The sequence below is a fragment of the Bombus pascuorum genome, chromosome 10 (genome assembly GCF_905332965.1).
Source record: "Bombus pascuorum chromosome 10, iyBomPasc1.1, whole genome shotgun sequence".
NCBI lineage: Eukaryota > Metazoa > Arthropoda > Insecta > Hymenoptera > Apidae > Bombus > Bombus pascuorum.
The window spans coordinates 10199094-10216532 of record NC_083497.1 but is presented as its reverse complement, the minus strand read 5'-3'; the positions used below and the strand labels follow the sequence as shown (position 1 = coordinate 10216532).

General features: G+C 36.5%; 4 protein-coding genes across 4 annotated transcripts; 1 reads left to right on the top strand and 3 right to left on the bottom strand.

The window, feature by feature from the left end:
* Positions 1–160: 160 nt before the first annotated feature.
* LOC132911133 (vitellogenin-6-like) lies at positions 161–6277 on the bottom strand. The gene is made up of 16 exons (XM_060967531.1): positions 6150–6277; positions 6006–6044; positions 5576–5871; positions 5347–5487; positions 5104–5280; positions 4876–5018; positions 4406–4783; positions 3997–4325; positions 3273–3898; positions 2295–3187; positions 2093–2222; positions 1777–2013; positions 1356–1709; positions 1005–1287; positions 635–932; positions 161–508 (listed from the first exon to the last, which is right to left on the bottom strand). Exons 1-16 carry the CDS (start codon positions 6205–6207, stop codon positions 319–321), a joined length of 4572 nt encoding a protein of 1523 aa, XP_060823514.1. The 5' UTR covers positions 6208–6277; the 3' UTR covers positions 161–318.
* A 1584-nt stretch (positions 6278–7861) lies between these two features.
* Positions 7862–8992, bottom strand: LOC132911238 (inosine triphosphate pyrophosphatase). Its single transcript, XM_060967714.1, has 2 exons — positions 8843–8992; positions 7862–8618 (listed from the first exon to the last, which is right to left on the bottom strand). Exon 2 carries the CDS (start codon positions 8615–8617, stop codon positions 8045–8047), a length of 573 nt encoding a protein of 190 aa, XP_060823697.1. The 5' UTR covers position 8618; positions 8843–8992; the 3' UTR covers positions 7862–8044.
* A 251-nt stretch (positions 8993–9243) lies between these two features.
* Positions 9244–10868, top strand: LOC132911237 (26S proteasome non-ATPase regulatory subunit 7). The gene is made up of 4 exons (XM_060967713.1): positions 9244–9538; positions 9771–9863; positions 9937–10115; positions 10190–10868. Exons 1-4 carry the CDS (start codon positions 9364–9366, stop codon positions 10703–10705), a joined length of 963 nt encoding a protein of 320 aa, XP_060823696.1. The 5' UTR covers positions 9244–9363; the 3' UTR covers positions 10706–10868.
* A 635-nt stretch (positions 10869–11503) lies between these two features.
* On the bottom strand, positions 11504–17405 carry LOC132911233 (protein artichoke). Its single transcript, XM_060967709.1, has 9 exons — positions 16257–17405; positions 15484–16190; positions 14625–14949; positions 14265–14531; positions 13717–13870; positions 13425–13637; positions 12633–13359; positions 12246–12571; positions 11504–12171 (listed from the first exon to the last, which is right to left on the bottom strand). Exons 1-9 carry the CDS (start codon positions 17274–17276, stop codon positions 11675–11677), a joined length of 4236 nt encoding a protein of 1411 aa, XP_060823692.1. The 5' UTR covers positions 17277–17405; the 3' UTR covers positions 11504–11674.
* Positions 17406–17439: the final 34 nt, after the last annotated feature.

Below are 17439 nucleotides of genomic sequence, written 5' to 3'. Positions count from 1 at the left end.
AAAAGTAATACTTCTTCAATATTTATAAAATGAATTTAGACATAATAATGAATCTTTTTTCTTTTACTAACATAATATATTTCATTGTAATTACATCGACGATAAAATTGAATGATTTGACGATTACCATTGTAAAGGTAAAGAATAACTAACCGAAGACTGCCCGAGATAAACCTTTATTCGTCTACTTTTTGTATCTACATGATCATTTTATATTAAGTTCTCTTGTCGGACAATGTACACCTACTGCTTTAGATAATAATCTATGCTTCAGATCATAAAATGGGAAATATGATTAAATGATTTCATTTGATCTCCTTAAAGATGCGAGACACTGTATATCTGTGGAATTTTGACTTCGTGCGTGCTACCCATATGACCGCACATGCCAGTTACTTGACCTTGAAGTGAGGTGTCCATAAAAATTGTCACGCTATCTGGTAGATAATAAATTTGGAACGGTATTAATTGAGATTCAATCGTCACAATTTCATAACCTTTGGTCAACCTGTCCGAAAAAGCACGAATATTATAATTATACTCCAATATCGTGTTATTCTGCAGAAATCATCCTTTGAGATTAAAATTTAAGTAAATGAGAATTTTTTAGAAAATTAATACTGAGGGAATTCACCTAATAACATAGGAGTCAGAGTTCTTAGGTATCATAACACCTTTTTCTATATTCGTTTTGTCTATAACTTCATTATCTATGGTGACTGTCATGCCTCCATCGACAGGCATGATTTCCAATTCATGTTCACCTACATAAACCTTCAGAGCCAATACATTGGTTTGCACTGATTTCACGAAGATACTGTACATTTGGTCTATATGATCACCAGACAGCAGAGTCCATTTGTCCCGTACGATGTACGGAATGATACCATTATTCAGAGTAACAAGAACTCGAGGACGAACTGTGCAGAACTCTGTGAATAGTATAAAGATATTGATGACTATCGTATTAATGATTACTTGTTGTAAATAGCAAAATAACTTACTGAGTCCGCCTTTAACGTAATTATATAACATTGAGAAAGAGAATTGTGCGTTATCCATCCATGGATTCCAAAGTGGATCACCAAATGGTAAATGGACCAAATCGTAACTGTGCGTCTGTGTAGCGACGGCTGTGTTAAGGAGAGATGTCGAATATGGGAATTCTAAGACAATCTTCGCGTTTCCAGGCTCCACATGATTCCAAGTATATTTCATATGAGAGAAGTAAGCAGCACGTAAAATATCTTGTGCCATGTTTACGATCGATGTCAAATATAGAGGTACCTGTAATACAAATAAAGGTCAAGTATATAAATAAACTACTACAATAGCATTAAATTGCAAATATTTACCTTCCTTAGCGTCATATTTACGGTGTACTTTCTCAAAGTCGAATGACGCAACGCTTCTTCAATACATTCTCTAGTCTTAGGAACAGTTGACCCCTTGGAGTAAAACAAAGAATTCTGACTTTGTTTAGAGCACACACTATGCATACTGTCGTGGACGATATGATCTTTTTGGTCTTCCGACATTTCACCTTTCACGACTACTGTTACGTCCATGTCATCGCGTACACACTTATCATCTTTCGTTTGCCCCATAGTGATCGTTAGTTTTGAATTAATTTCCTTCTCTTCGTTAACTTTCCACGCACCTACTTTCCAGCCAATCATCGGATAATCTTTTTGTGCCTCGATACATATCTAAGAAAACACGTCAAATGTCTGTATAACGAAAACGTTTCACGTATAAATCTTAAACTTTACGAACCTTCAGGTTTTTCTCTTCTGGCGCAGTACGAGTGATCATAACTTTCATACTGTTGTTGAAGTGTCCCTGAGAAAATATAATGTTAACATTCATATCCCACTGTCTTACAGATTCATCAGTGGAAGCTGCTTTGACGTTCATATTTCCCCGAATATCGATTCTCTTGCTACTAATCAAAACCATTTTTTCATGATTGTGATCCAAATCTTGAAAACTAACTTTTCCGGTTAAGTCGATCTAAATAAACAGTAAAAAATTAGAATTAAGAGAAGAAAGATTCACGTATTGCATAAGTAAAGCCACTTTTTTAACTTACCATCGAAGTAGGATAAGCGATACTTGGTTCACTTTTATACACAACTACGCAACTTCCTTCTTGTTTCGCAATTATATTGTTCATTATGTTATGATGAACTGCCATAACAGGTTTCATCCATGAACAGCCACTACGCAAAGAAAATAAGTTTTGATGCTACCTCTTCTCCTTGTCCGCTGTCATCCCTTAACTTTATACTTACATGGTGTTTTTATGTTTGTCCGAGTACACTTCAAGCCACTGATTAACAGGCGAGACAGGAATAGTATCGTTGTCACAATGAAGTATCATCGAAAATCGAGTACCAGTGTCCTTCGAGTCAAAGTTGCTCTCGTAAGTTTTTAAGCTAGCACCAGTGGTGATAACTTCGTGATGACGGCAAGTTGAACACAACTTCTTCAACAGATCGTGCTGATCCCCTGTAAGGGTGACATAGTTCTTTCCGTGAAAAGATATTCCAACGACCGAGAATTCCGAAACAGGCAATCTTGCCAATGAAACTTTAAAACTCTTTGTGTCCTGATTGTAACCGATGGCCATATCACAAGGCAAAGTAACGTCTACGGACGACGTTTTACGAATAGAGTGCCAGGAATCAACGACAGGATTGTAAATCGACATCACGTATTCACCGTGCATCCATTGTTGATATTTGACTTTTGATTTCAAGATTAAATGATTTTTATTCTCGGAATATTCAACGCTTCCTCTGAGAGAGCTCAAAGATGGTACTTTGGAAGCCAAAACGGCTGGTACACCAAGATCGGTGACCATGTGCATTTCGAAATGACTATGGTACAGCACAGTCTGCCAGTTAATAACATTTAGGTACTCGGTAATGAGCGTGTTCCATTCCTTCAATTTATCAAGAAGTTTCAACGAATTACTCTCGTCAGAGTGGAGTATGAAAACAACATTGTCGTTCATTGTTAGAATCACGTTAACGTTTATATCTTTAATTGCCGGTATATCTTTGACTGCTCGATTCAATACATTCTTCACATTGTCATTTTTAATTGCCTCTACGACTTTGTGGAGCACATTATGATTGATATGCTTTAAGATCTTGCTCATGCCATCTATGTTCCAGTGAACCTGAAACGTAGAAACAAAGTTGAATGATACTAAAGAGAACTTAAATAATATCTTTCATATATACGATAATATCGAATAGACTCACTCCCAATGTGGTAACAGGTTTATGAGCAATAGTTTCCACGTGTTCCACTGAACCAACGTACGGTAAACCAGTTAAACTGTCGAGAACTAAGGAAGCCATCACGCTCTCACTGAATCCGTACTTTTCATCTGCGTAGTCAACGTGGATTTTGCTTGAAAGTGGTTGATTTATGTTCCTTATGCGAATAAACTTCAATATTTTCTTAGCCATTTCTCGAATTTTCATCAGGCAAGGGTCTACCGAGTTGGCAAGTCCTTTAACGGTATCCACATAATAATTATACAGATGTTCGTCCTTTTCGTAAACCATTAACCAGTATATGTTCATAACACGTCCTAGGTTAGGCTCTTGATTAACTTGGTGCATCAGTACATTAAAAGCAGCGATTCTCACTGCCGAGGGAAGGCTAACGTCACTAAGGACTGGCCAGAGTATGTCGTGAATATAATTTCTATGCACGTTTATATTTTTCAGGGTCCAAATAGCTTGCACTCGAATGTTGTGTGGCTTTTCGGAAACAACTTCTTCGCCTTTGATGATAGGCTCCAGATGTTTCAAAACATGTTTCGATCGAACGTTTTTCATAGCCATCATGTATACCATCTTCATGTGAAACATCGGCTCATCTGTAACATTTGTTATCAATCATATTTAGGAATTCAAGGTCTTAAGAACTAAGAAATTAATTTAAAAAAAGAAAGAAAAAATGATAGAAATTCCATACTTCTAACATGATCCATGAAATGCTTCAAGTATCTCTCCATAAGAGGATCGACAATTTCGGTCTGTTCTTTCTTGAAGGTCTTATGAATCAGTGTGGCAAAGCAGAATATGCCAGCTTCCCTTACGCTCGGAGAAACGAATTCGCCGAAGTTAAGGAGTTCTTCCATCTGCAAAAGCAGTTCCTTCGATGGAACTTTTACGTGCATCGGAAGATTGGCAAGCATCGTGACGGCAACCCAATTCGGTACACTCTTTGTACGGACTACATTTCGCGTGAAAAGGCACGCAGCAGGAGTTCCTACGTGTGGCACTATTGCGAGGAAAATATTTCTGAAAAGGCATGCAAAAATTGGTGTGAAGATATATTACATAGTTATATTTCAATCACCGATAAATATCGGTTTACTCACTTCACTGCTTCCACTTTAGCATCTTTGATATCCTCAATTTCGCTAAATACTTTGTTCAAAGATGCAACGTTCATGTACTTCATAACGTGTAAAATTCTGTTGATCGTTTGGTCGTGCTTCCAATCTATTTGTTTCTTATCGACGTGAGTTTCCTTCAGGTAACTAGCAACCTCGCCCAACATTTTCTTCACTTTAACCACAAGGTCATCGAGTTTAACAACATGCCGGTGACCAGTTACGTCTATATCAGCTTCAGGAACGTATGGAGTTTTAGGTTCATCGTAGATGACCTTCTCGATAGGCGAAACAATTAAGTGTTTGGAGCCCATTAATTGAATGTCAGATACGGGAACGACCTTTTCGAGGAACAAAGTTTGGCTGTAAAAACAGATATCATTCTTAAATAAAACTTCAGCGAAGTGTTTATACGTATCTGGAATTGTAATAATATGTTATCGCTCTCAAATTACTTGGTCAAAAGATAATGAGCTTCTGATGCAGCCAGCCATGGGAAGTAGTTAATCACTGCATGTCCAATCAATTTTTTAATAAGGATTTCATTATCGTGATTATCTATTACGAAAACGCGTCTGCTGGAAGTGCTCATGTCATTCTATGTAACAATATAGAAACGAAAATTATGAAATTAAAATTTTAGTATAGAAGAAATGATAGAAGAGATCGACTGTTCTTAATACCCTTTCATGTATTTGACATTCGTGACATTCAACATGATTAAACTCGTGGTATTTGAAATGAGAACAGTTCATGGATTCGTAGAACTTTGTAACTACGAGCTCTTTGCCAGATGTTGCTTGCATTTCGTCCATTGGCTGTACGTTATATGCCACTTCGCAATTGCCATGAATGGTAACCTAGTGGTAACAACCAAAGAGAACATTAACCAAAATCCAAGGATGTTCCCATCAGTCGTTACCTACCTCCTGAGATATAAAACTATGTGCTTTTATTGGGCTTTGAACATGCATCTGATTCAAGTCCAATTGAAGCATAGAGACGATACCCTTCTTCACGTTCTTCGACCATCCTGGCTCATCTTCTGCGAATTTCACGCCTTCAAGCTATGATAATACAAATAAGTTTCATTTCCCTCGTTATTGGAATGTTTGTCGCTTTTCTAAATTACTTCTTTATCTTCTCGTAACTTACTTGCCCATTTTCCTCATAGATAACGAGGAAAGGATTCAACAGCGCCTTAGCGGCTTCGATCGGTAACATATGGCTTACAGACTCGTAATGTTTCATTGGTCCATTGTACAACCCATGTTTCATATCACTCAAAGTAACGTAAAAGGTATTCTTTGAGTTTGGATTGGTGACATCGTGGTGCACGTGAAGGAGGCATTCGATATTAAAGTCGGATGCGAATGGAGCCGGGTCGATGATTCCAGCTTTCACGTCAGCATGGTATTTGTAAGTCACAATTTTTCCATGGGGGAAAGGTGCTGCAATAATATTTGATAAGATTATACTTATAACTGTGTCTTGAAATTGTCATGCGATTCGTAATTTCAAGTCCAAAACTTCTCTGCATGAAGAGTTCGGCCGACTTGGTTCACTTTATTTCCATTTAACGTACCTTGAACGGCAAACGCCGTAGCTAAGATCGCCAATAATACTGCAAAATAAGAAATTTGTGTAATATTTCAAGTTACTGATAACGTTCGAAGATATATGAGAACAAAACATGTAAACCCCTCCTTGCTCTTTCCTTATTACTTACCGATTAGGGTATTCATTATAGTATGACCCATGCAACAAGACTGGTATTGCCGCTGCATCGCTTTCTCCTTTTATAAGGCGAAAAATCTGTAAATCCCGGTAGAATAAGAAAATGCGAATACAATGATAACCCCTCCCGAAAGGGTGTTATGAACTGGCTGTGCCGGTGTAATCAATGCACAAGATAACCCGTTCGGACATCGTCACCAGTTACTTTTGCTACGTGAATAATTTTTAAAAATATCACCTAAATTAGCTAGGACCTGGTCCGTAGTTTTTACGTTAATCGAGCATTTCATAGAAATTTGTCTTTTTAATCTCCTTCTATCCTTTCACGAAACAAATATATATAAACAATATCAAACAAAACCTTATCAGCTATTTTGTCGAAAAGTATCGCAGATATGAATTGAAAACTTATTCTTAATTAAATGGGACTGAAAGATTAATTAATATTTTTGGGATAGTATCAGGGGATAAACTAGTCCCTTTATTCTCTCTTTTTCTTTTTACCTAGTATCAAAATAAAATTTAAGTGAGAAATTCTTTTCATTTTACATAATTAGAGAATTGCGGTGAAAGATATTTTTCTCAAAAAAAGAAACATTGACAAAGCATTAAGAATAAATGTATTTTGGATTAAAAGGTATTTTATTAAATTTTCTATGGCATTGCTATAGTTCCAAACATTTATTAAGTCATTGAACAGTTGATAAAATTAATGCAACAAGCGACGCGTAGGCGGCACGCATTCTTACATACGCTCTGAAATTTTTTTATTCTTTGAAGTTTCTCTTGGAAGAGGCATTCTCTGTTATGATTCTTTAATTGTACAAAATAAAAAAGAATGTTATTACATCGATAACAACTATTCCATTGAAAGAAAAAATAATGGGAGCAGCCTTTGTTCTAGCAGCCTTAAAAAATCTGTAATATATTAGATGATTAGTTTCCCTGACCCATTTAATTAAAAGAAAAGAGTTGCTTTTATATTCGTAGAAAACTTTGATTAATCGTTGGCTATTTATTTATAGCTTCACAATATAATCAGTAATAGATAATATAATTTGATGTGCTAATTTTAATACAATGATAGAGAATTTCCTTGATAGAAAATTTTCCTTGAGATTGTTTTTGTTCTTTTAAGTCACAGTATTGCAAATATTTTCGATTAATGAATATAATTGGCTTTATCAATAACGTTCAGAAGAGCAACAAATAAAATCCGATTGCGTGTTTACCGTCGTGCGTGACAATCAATAACAATATAAAAGTATATAAAGATTACACTATTCCATATATAGCAATAACGAAAAAAAGAAATAATGTTACTGCGAAATAAATACGTCCACCTTTTTATATGTATTATATATTCACAAAACTTTAAAAATTCAAAAATTTAAATTTTCATTGATAAAAAAACATGGTATAATGTTAAAAAATATTGCATCATTTTACAACATATCGATAAATGTATGGTCAATATTTACGTTACGTGAAATATCGTTTGCTAAAATCAATTTTTGAATTCTTTTCCTACTTTTTATTGTTCGTATAAAAAATTCTTCGGTAACAACTTATGACGAAGTCCATCGGCTATCGCCACCCCAGTCAAAATGTATTTTAAACGCTAAATCTGCCTTGATAAAACAAGAATAATTTACTACGTAAATTAACATTGGATTAAAATGACGAATGCATACTTTGATGATATACAATCATTCATATATTTATTTGCAAATACATATTTGTATAGAAATAGTAAACAATACTGAAAGAAAAAGAACTAAAATATATTTCTCAATGCTAGTAACTTCAAAATACATATTTTAAATACTTATAGAAATCATAAACTTAAATGAATATAGTACTTTCAAAAACAATAATGTTTCTTATTTAAAGTTGAAGATCTTTCAAAAGATAACATTTTAGTTTCTCTAGCGCTTTGTTACGGTGTGAAATTTGATTCTTCATATTTTTCGGTAATTCTGCATAGGTTTTATCAATGCCTAAAGGCTGGAAACATGCATCCCAACCAAAAATTCGTGGTCCTCGAGGACTCACGATGGTTCCTTGGGTTGAACCGTGAAACATTAAAACCGGATCTTCCGGTCGTCCGTCGCAATAGGCAAAAGTGCAAATCGCTTCCGCAGATTTGTCTTCCCAACCTTGGAGCATTCGGTACAGTCCTCCGGGTCCTATTTTATCTACGAACCATTTGATATAAGGTCCAGGTAATCCTTTCATTGCATTGAAGCATAAACATGTGTCTTCAACAATAGCAGGACCTTTCACTATATTTACTGCTGCCCGACATTTGTTGTTGCAAATGTCCGCCATATCTCCTTGAAATTCCGGAAGGTCGAGCTTCCTGCATTGAATTTCTCGTGGAAAATCCTTTCCCATAATAGCCATAAATTCCTCCAGTTTATTTGCATTTCCGGTTATGAAAAATATTGGTTTCGCCATTCTGTAAAAAAATATGAAATCTAAAATTTCGCGCCTATTCTGATTTCTGCAGTTGGTAAACATGCCGACAAGAATATAGATTATTAAAGTACAAATGTAAGACACATTGGTCTTCTTTCTCGAATAAATAAGATTAAATCATTATTAAAGGATATACATATATATGCAGATACATATTACATAACTCACAATTACGTTTGTCACATTTAGGTAATTACTACGTACCTGATAAGAACTACCTTGCAATACTTCAGAAGAGAACAAAATACACGTGGAAGGGTGTATTCGCAACAGTGCTGCTAACTATAATGTCTTATTCTACTTACAATAAATACAAAAGCACTTTTATAATTATTTAAAAAATAAATTTTATGAAAATTTCATTCGCTTTGTCTCACCTCGTAGGGGATATAAATTGGAAAAAATTGTATAAAAGTTACATATATACAAAATTTTTAAATTAACTTTAAGCTGATTTTAAATTAGTGTATAATTGGTTGTTGTAATATAATTATTATTAATTATTATTTAATATATTGTTATTTTTTGCTTGTTGGAAATACTTAGGATATAGTATTTTATAGAGATATAGTTGATACATTTTCCTGAAAGTGGCGCTTATATTGTCAGATATTGTTTACTTTCACGTACTTAGAAGGGTCTTTTGTGAATGGTCAGTGAATGATTTGGTTGTTGTTTCTGCTGTGGCTACGTTCATTGGTTAAAGTCAAAGGAATTGCTCAAAAATGCCGAGTCAAGAGGTTGTAACTACAAAAGTAGTCGTGCACCCTTTAGTTTTATTAAGTGTGGTGGATCATTTTAATCGTATGGGAAAAATTGGCAATCAGAAGAGAGTTGTTGGTGTTCTTTTGGGATGTTGGAGGGCTAAAGGCGTTCTAGACGTGTCAAACAGTTTTGCAGGTTAGGTTGATGCAACTAACATTCACTACTTGCTTTTGAGAGTTTTACCAACTTTTTTTATAAGATGGCAAATTTTTTACTAATTTATCGTTCTTTTAATACCTTCATAGATAAAATGAAGTTACTTTTATCATAAAAATTTCTAATTTTAATAGCCTATATAGACATGCACACATTTCAAATTTTAGTTAAATGAATTAAGAATATCAAATATTATTATCTTTGTTTACAGTTCCTTTTGATGAAGATGATAAGGACAAAAGTGTGTGGTTCCTTGATCATGATTATCTTGAAAACATGTATGGAATGTTTAAAAAGGTCAATGGTATGTATCTATTGGAAACAAGCACATGAGCCGATAAACAATCAGAATTTTATATTTCATTAATTCATTTTAGCCCGTGAAAAGGTAGTAGGATGGTATCATACTGGGCCCAAATTACATCAAAATGATGTTGCGATTAATGAATTGATTAGAAGATATTGCCCTAATTCTGTTTTGGTCATTATAGACGCTAAACCTAAAGATCTTGGTCTTCCAACAGAGGCGTATCAAGCTGTTGAAGAAGTTCACGATGTATGTTTAATAACACAATTGCTATGTAAATGTTAATTTATATCGTAATTAATATAACTGTAAATTGATTACAGGATGGTTCCCCAACATCTAAAACCTTTGAACACATTCCTAGTGAAATAGGTGCAGAAGAAGCAGAAGAAGTAGGTGTAGAACATTTACTAAGAGATATCAAGGACACCACAGTTGGTACCCTTAGTCAAAGAATTACAAATCAACTACTAGGTTTAAAAGGTCTTCACGAACAAATTAGAGAAATTAGAGATTATCTGCTACAAGTTGGTAATGGAAAATTACCTATTAATCATCAGATTGTTTACCAACTACAAGATATCTTTAATTTACTGCCCGATATGACACAAAGTAGCTTCGTTGATTCATTATACGTGAAAACAAATGATCAAATGTTGGTTGTGTATCTTGCTGCTCTTGTTAGATCCATAGTGGCTTTACACAATTTGATCAATAATAAACTAACCAATCGTGATGCTGAGAAAAAAGAAACAGATAAGAAAGAAGCAAAAAAGGATGAGAAGAAAGAAGAAGAAAAAAAGGACGAAAAAGATAAAGCAAAAAATAAAAGTCAGTGAATGAAGTGAAACTAAGACTAATTTGTGTGATTGAGACTGTTAACATTGCAGAAGTTCACAAACGTTGCAGAGTTTGTTTATACATGTACAAATGTATTTTGTGCTTACAAACGATTGGTATTTCAAATTAACACCAAAATAAATCGAATGTTCGAATGTTAAAGTGGTCTATCATAGTATGATATATACATTAAATAAAAGATACGATAGTAGAACTGCAGTTACACATTTCCACCATTTATAGTAAATACGAATTGTAGCAAATATGTTGTACAATTAATAAGAATTCTGTATGAAACAACGTTTATAAGACATAATGCAATGAATGTTTTCACTGATAATTCTTTTCTTTCGTACTAGAAATGAGCAACTGCTTCAAACTACTTATAACTTTTATATAATGTATCAATATCGGTAAAAAGATTTCGTAATTTTTTCATAAACCAATACCATTCAATTGTCGTTCACGGCACGTTTGAATGTATCAACGTTTTCTATATCATCTGAAGGTAGCAGATAAGATTCTTATAACATACGATTCGTAGATATTATAAACATATTTTTTAGAGAAGTTAAGCTTTCTTAACTATCATATTGCGTTATTAATAAAAAATCAATCATTCGGATTTATAATTTTATTTGTGTTTCATTACTACACAAAAACTCTGTGAACGTCATCACGATATACACAATAAATCAATTGTGCATTTCTTTATATTATAAAATTTCATATCTGACCATAGGCATGAAGCATAAAATTGTGAACCTTGAAACAACCTTTTATGGACATGCTATCTGTTTTTCATAATTAAAACACTTTAACATTGTCCCGTAACACTTGGATTCTTTTCATCTTGTTTTCACCGTTCAGGTCGACCGATATTTTACACGTAATTAAGAGCACTTCAAATATTAATTATTTAATAAATTAATTGTGCTGGAGATATCTATATTTAATCTTCCATGTTTTTATATGAAAATGTACAAAATAAGAGAGAGATATATTTGACCCAATAAAGTCGATCGAGTCACACTTGTCTTTTCACCTCCACTGTATACTACACCAACGAAAGGTTCTAAATTAGTGTCGTTATAATGTTGAAAGTACCAATTAAAGGAATTGTCTTCAAGAATCTCAGCATTTTCATTGGAAGATCCATCTATGCCAAACGATTTCTCCTCGGTATTCTCCAAATTTCGTTGAACAGCTTCTGCCACGGATTTTTGTTTCTCTGGTTCACCAGAGAGGCCAATACGCGGTGATGGAACTTTCGTTATGGTTGGCCTGCCTAGTGGACGCAGATTTGGAACCAACGAAGGTACCTGACCTCCTGGAATCAGGAACGCTGAAAGAGCCGATGCCTCTGTTTCTCGAGAAACTTGAGACGTGGAAGAAAAATTTTTCCGATTTTCCAAAAGGATTGAACGGGAACTTGATCGTTCTGTTACGATAGTACTCGAGTCATCTGTAATTAATATTAAAGAAATATTTGCTTGAAATTATGTATAAAAAAAATTACGATACAAGTTATAATTTTACCACTCGGCTCGTTTGGAACGTTTGTTACAGGACTGGACGTTTTTTGAAATTCGTTTACTTCGGTATCCCAGTAGGAATTTTTTTCTCCTTTTAATATCTCTGTTGATATTTCCTTTGTCGTTTCCAACACAGCTCTCGGAGTAGTCCAGACAATTCTACTCGCGACTTCTACTTGTAGCTTTTCTTCGTTTTTACTTGCTTTTTTAATCATCTCTAGAGTTTCTCCACTATAAATTTCAGTAGATGTAGAAGTTTCATTTGTTTCTTGCAATGACTCGTCTGCCGCAGGGCTCAAATCGGACGTCTTCGTTGAATTTGTAACAGCACTGAAAAAATGAACAATAAGACATGTGTAACAATTCTCGTCTTATTTAACAACTTATTTACCTGATTTTTTTCGTGTCAGTTACTTGCCAACGAGAATCTTGTTCATTAGTTGGCACCGTGGACAATTCTTCCCTTTCTTTGGATCCCGCTTTAGGCTTGCTCGTTCTTGAGTAAGCCCTTTCGACTTTCACGACCGTTCCATTTCCACTTTTCCATCGTTTTCGCTCTTCTTGAGTAACGTTTGAATTTTCAATCCTTGAAGTTTCATTTTTAATCTGTTTTTCATAAGTTAACCTGGGATCAACGATAGGTACAAATCCACCTTGTCCACGTGGTAACGGTACGAAACCACCTCTGTGGATTTCCGGTTCTGTAGGTGGGAACATCCTGTAACGACCTCTTCCAGGTCTTCCCGAAGAATTCTTTCTTTCGAACTTCTTCCTCGAATTACCCCAAAGATTGAAATTGAGACTAGGCAAAGGAACCCCGAAAAAGGTAAAACCAGAGCTGCTGGGAGAGGGAGGCATCGAGGTACCCTTTTTTATGGGAATCGTATTGTTCGTCGAAGGTTGAATCATCTCCGTTGTCTGAGTGACTTTCACAGCTTCTGGTGCTATCGTAGTCAGAAACTGAGTCGACGTGAAAGTTACATTTGTCGTATTACTTTTACTATCTTGGTAATCCGGATAGTCGTAGAAGTAATCAGTATCCTGAGTATTGGGAGGATTTTGTGTTGACGAGTCTTTTAGATTCATACGAAGTGGTACCATCTCCGTTGCTCCAAATACTGATAAAGTATTTATTAAGCATCTGATTGATAAACGAAAGTGATAATTTGCGAATATTACTCACTAGAAGAGGAGACAGGATACGGCGCAACGTCGATCATTTCCGCCTCGCAGCCGGGGTGGATCGGATCAATCTGTCTTTCGCGTTGACAATCCTGACGTGATAATCTAATTTCCTTAAATAAAGATCCGTCAGCGCATCTTGGACCTTCGGAGGAAGCTTGCTGCAGCCATCCCCTTAACCATAACATTCCACAGGAACACGAGAGTGGATTTCCTTTAATACGAGTAAAATTATTTTTACGAAACACTAGTAAAGAATACCAAGTAGTAGAGAAAAGAACAAATTTGATTACCGTCGATATCTAAGACAGCAATGTTTGATCGCAATCTTTTGAACGCTGCTTCCGAAACGGAAGCCATTCGATTGCTTCTTAAGCTGAGAACTCGAAGTCTCGGCATTTCATCGAAAGGCGAACCTTGGATGCTACAAATACGATTGTTGTCCATCTGCAATTAACGTGGACAACATATGTAAAACGATCCGCTATCTTCTTAAATAACGATACAGCTACATTTGTAGAATAATTACTCTACTAGCATAACGAGTGGCCTCGCACCACGGTTCGTGGCGAAGTTTCACTCTCGACGAGAAAGTATTCCCCGTTATTACTAAAGACTATCCCCACCACAAACATATTTTTTCGTACTCGGTTTGCGTTTAATACGATCATTACGAAAATCGACTTTTATCACAACCATTCCATTCATTTTCACTCTCGAATACTTCATTCGAAAGAAAGAGATATTTCGTTCACGAGTCATTAATTCTTTTTAATTAGCACATTTATTAGCAAATGATCTACGAAGCAATTATTTTCATCCACAATTTTGTTTTACTTACTTTCAGCTCGACCAACCACTCCATCGATGCTAAACTGTTGCTCGATACCCTAGACAATCGATTATTGCTCAAATCTAAAACTTCCAGGGAACGCAAGCTCTCTAAACCAACGTAGTCCAACGAAGGTAAATGATTGTTGCTTAGATTAAGGAAGAGAAGGTGAGGCACGTTAATGAATGCGTTACTTGCAATTTCCTGGATCCGATTTTCCTGAAGTTCCGCGCTTTGCAGCAGTGGCAACTCGGTGAAAGCTCCGCTTGGAATTATCTATGTACGTATGTCCAGATAATTATAGCGACAGTAACCAATCGTTATAGTTTCTCGATTATAATCAAAGGTATAACAAATATTTTCTGCTACCTGTAATCGATTTTTCCCAAGTCGTATCGCCTGTAACTCGGGCAGAGCTCTGATAGCGTTTCGTTCGATAATTCTCAGATCGTTATTTTCCAGATCGATTAACGTTAACCGTGGCAAACCATCGAAGGCGCCTTCACGCAACTCGCGGATACGATTCCTGACAAGTTTGAGCTCGAGCAAGGCCGATAGACTGCTCAATGTTTCCGGCGACAGGATGTTCAGCTTGTTGAAGCTCAAGTCGAGTACCTGAAGAGCTGTTAAGCCGTGTAACGATCCGGGTAACTCGGTCAAAGTATTGTGCGACGCGTATAGTTCACGAAGGTCTCTGCAATTAACGTCGTTTCCTCCCTTTGATATGGAGTCATTAACAGGAACAGTCGTTTCCGACTTTGACAAATCGGTCTGCCTAAACGTATCTTGGCAGACTTAAGATCAGTTTGCAATAAAATATTGAAATGAAAAATAGTAATTTTGATTGGCAAAAAAAGTTTAGCGTTCAGAAAGTAATACGTCAATAAGTTAAATGACTAAATTTCTTAAAAAATTACCGCTTAAGGAATCGATCCTTTCGTTCGCATTTAAGTGATTAGAGCTCACTCGTTAAAGCAACAGAAACTGGTAGAAAATAAACGACACGCCAGGATGGTGCCATCTCGCAAATAGAAGGGGACATTCAACACGGGCATGAAGAACTTTCTAGGTACCAATTTGCTAGTGACGCAACCATATAACTACGAGTGAAACTGCTTTTCTACTCGCGTGTTGACGTGCAAAAAATGGCGCATCTTTACGTAGTTTTGTACGCATTATAGTACGAGTGTACTATATGATTATACATAAGAATATTTCATTTTGTTACCTGGTACTTGAAAAAGTTGCATGAGGTATTTGCGCAAGGTTGTTCCTGCTGAGATCCAATCTCTGTAATCGAATATTTTCCTGGAAGATATCTGGTCTTAGAACTTCCAAACGACTGCCCCGTAAGTTTAAATCCATCAACGATCTCAATGGTCTAAAACTTCGTCCATGTAGAGTGACTAATCGATTATATTTTAAGTCTAATTGCTCCAATCTCGACAACCCTTCGAATGCACCATCTTCTAAGATTCGAAGAGAATTGTAGCCGAAATTTAACTTTCTCAAATTTGGCAGATCGGTCAAAGTTCCCGGTGGTATTCTTTCGATCCCGTTTGCGCTGAGATCCAAGGACCTGAGAACTGGCAGATCGAGGTCTTGAGAAGACACGGCTGGTAGAACGATGATGCGATTCATAGGCATGTGAAGGTGTTCTATGTTTCTCGGTAAACCCGGAACTATCTCGAGCATTCGATTCCAACCGACGTCCAATTCGTAAAGATTAGCTAAATGATGAAACGTGAGGGGATGAAGAACCGAGAGCGCGTTTCCAGAAATGTTGATGTGCTCTAAAGCAGGTGTACCCATGAATGAGTCAGGCTCTATAAGGCCTACAGCGTTTCCGCTCATATCCAAACGTCTTAAACTTGGCAAATTTGCTAATAAACGAGGCTCTATATGACGAAAGTAGTTTTCTGAAAGATCTAGACCCTGAAATTGTAATAGAGCATGATTAAGCCTAAGAACATAGAGAATGTTTCATCGTCGGCCACTTACTTTCAATGATGGCAAGTTCCAGAACGGCGCTTCCAATAAGTTTGACAAAGAATTATTTTTCAATCTAAGTTCCCTAAGAGCGGGCATCGCGGTGAAGGTTTCTCTCTGCAGAAAGGCCACTCTATTGTGATCAAGATGAAGTCTTTCCAGTGTGAGATGCCCCCTCAGTGCTCCAAATGGTATCTCCTCGATTTGATTGTGACTAACATCGAGAAACTTCAATCTAGGCAGAGCCTCCATTATCGATCTCAGTTCAGTCACGTGACTTAGATCGTTGTTGATCATCCACATCTCCTCCAAGATGTTTCCAGGCCTGCGCGGGAAGAACTCGGGATGTATGCGATGTATTAGATTGTGATTGAGATCTACGGTCTTCAATGCTGGCATTCTTTGAAATGCTCCAGCGAACACCTCGGTAATATAATTCCTTGATAAGTACAAGCGAGAGAGAACAGATAAGTCTGTGAAGGCTCCTTCGCCAAGACGATTTATGCGATTTCTGTCCAGTCGTATCACCGAAAGCGAAGGTAGATCCATACAGGCACGGCCGATCATGCCAGCGTCCACAATCGAGTTTCCAACCAACGAGACCTCTTTCAATTCTGGTAAATCTATCAATGCTCGAGGATGAACCCAATGAACTCCACAGTCTGTGATGTTTATCAACTCGAGACGCGATAGGCTGCGAAACAAGCCAGCTTCTAAACGTATCAGACGTGGACTACCAAAAACGTGGAACTGTTCCAAATTGGTCAAGTCTCGAAAATTTCTTGGAGCCAATTCTAATAAAGCCGGAGAGTTGATCTGGAGATATCTGAGCTTTGGCAGTCCAGAGAATTTAGGCAGTTTTTTCATAGCTTTACTCTGCAAGGTTACTGCCTCGAGACCCTGCAGATTTTCCAAGCTGTCTACTGGCAAGGAACGCAAGTCTGGTTCCACGACAAATAGTTCTAAGAGAGAGTCGTGAAGTCCTTCTAGCCACCCTGACGACACTCTTTCAAGGCGATTATTTCGAAGCATTAAACGAAGAACACGTAGAGTAGCAAAAACTTTGCCTGGTAGACTAGGCAGGTTATTGTTCTCCAGGATCAATTCGTCTACCGGTCGATCTAAATAATGACTCACTGCCTTTAGACCCTCGAGAACTTTTGGAAGTTCACTATGGCTGCACCTATTGACATAT

What these genes read in the sequence shown, in the direction of transcription:
- LOC132911133 (XM_060967531.1), bottom strand. Translation starts at nt 6,207, where the DNA reads ATGCAGCGGCAATACCAGTCTTGTTGCATGGGTCATACTATAATGAAT. An exon ending in GCTAAAGTGGAAGCAGTGAA is followed by an intron (nt 4,326 to 4,405) that starts GTGAGTAAACCG and finishes ATGCCTTTTCAG; the next exon opens with AAATATTTTCCTCGCAATAG. An exon ending in GACAAACATAAAAACACCAT is followed by an intron (nt 2,223 to 2,294) that starts GTAAGTATAAAG and finishes TTCTTTGCGTAG; the next exon opens with TGGCTGTTCATGGATGAAAC.
- LOC132911238 (XM_060967714.1), bottom strand. Translation starts at nt 8,617, where the DNA reads ATGGCGAAACCAATATTTTTCATAACCGGAAATGCAAATAAACTGGAG.
- LOC132911237 (XM_060967713.1), top strand. Translation starts at nt 9,364, where the DNA reads ATGCCGAGTCAAGAGGTTGTAACTACAAAAGTAGTCGTGCACCCTTTA. An exon ending in CGTGTCAAACAGTTTTGCAG is followed by an intron (nt 9,539 to 9,770) that starts GTTAGGTTGATG and finishes CTTTGTTTACAG; the next exon opens with TTCCTTTTGATGAAGATGAT. An exon ending in AATGTTTAAAAAGGTCAATG is followed by an intron (nt 9,864 to 9,936) that starts GTATGTATCTAT and finishes AATTCATTTTAG; the next exon opens with CCCGTGAAAAGGTAGTAGGA.
- LOC132911233 (XM_060967709.1), bottom strand. Translation starts at nt 17,276, where the DNA reads ATGCTTCGAAATAATCGCCTTGAAAGAGTGTCGTCAGGGTGGCTAGAA. An exon ending in GCAACTTTTTCAAGTACCAG is followed by an intron (nt 14,950 to 15,483) that starts GTAACAAAATGA and finishes CGTTAATTGCAG; the next exon opens with AGACCTTCGTGAACTATACG. An exon ending in TGCTGTCTTAGATATCGACG is followed by an intron (nt 13,638 to 13,716) that starts GTAATCAAATTT and finishes CTCGTATTAAAG; the next exon opens with GAAATCCACTCTCGTGTTCC.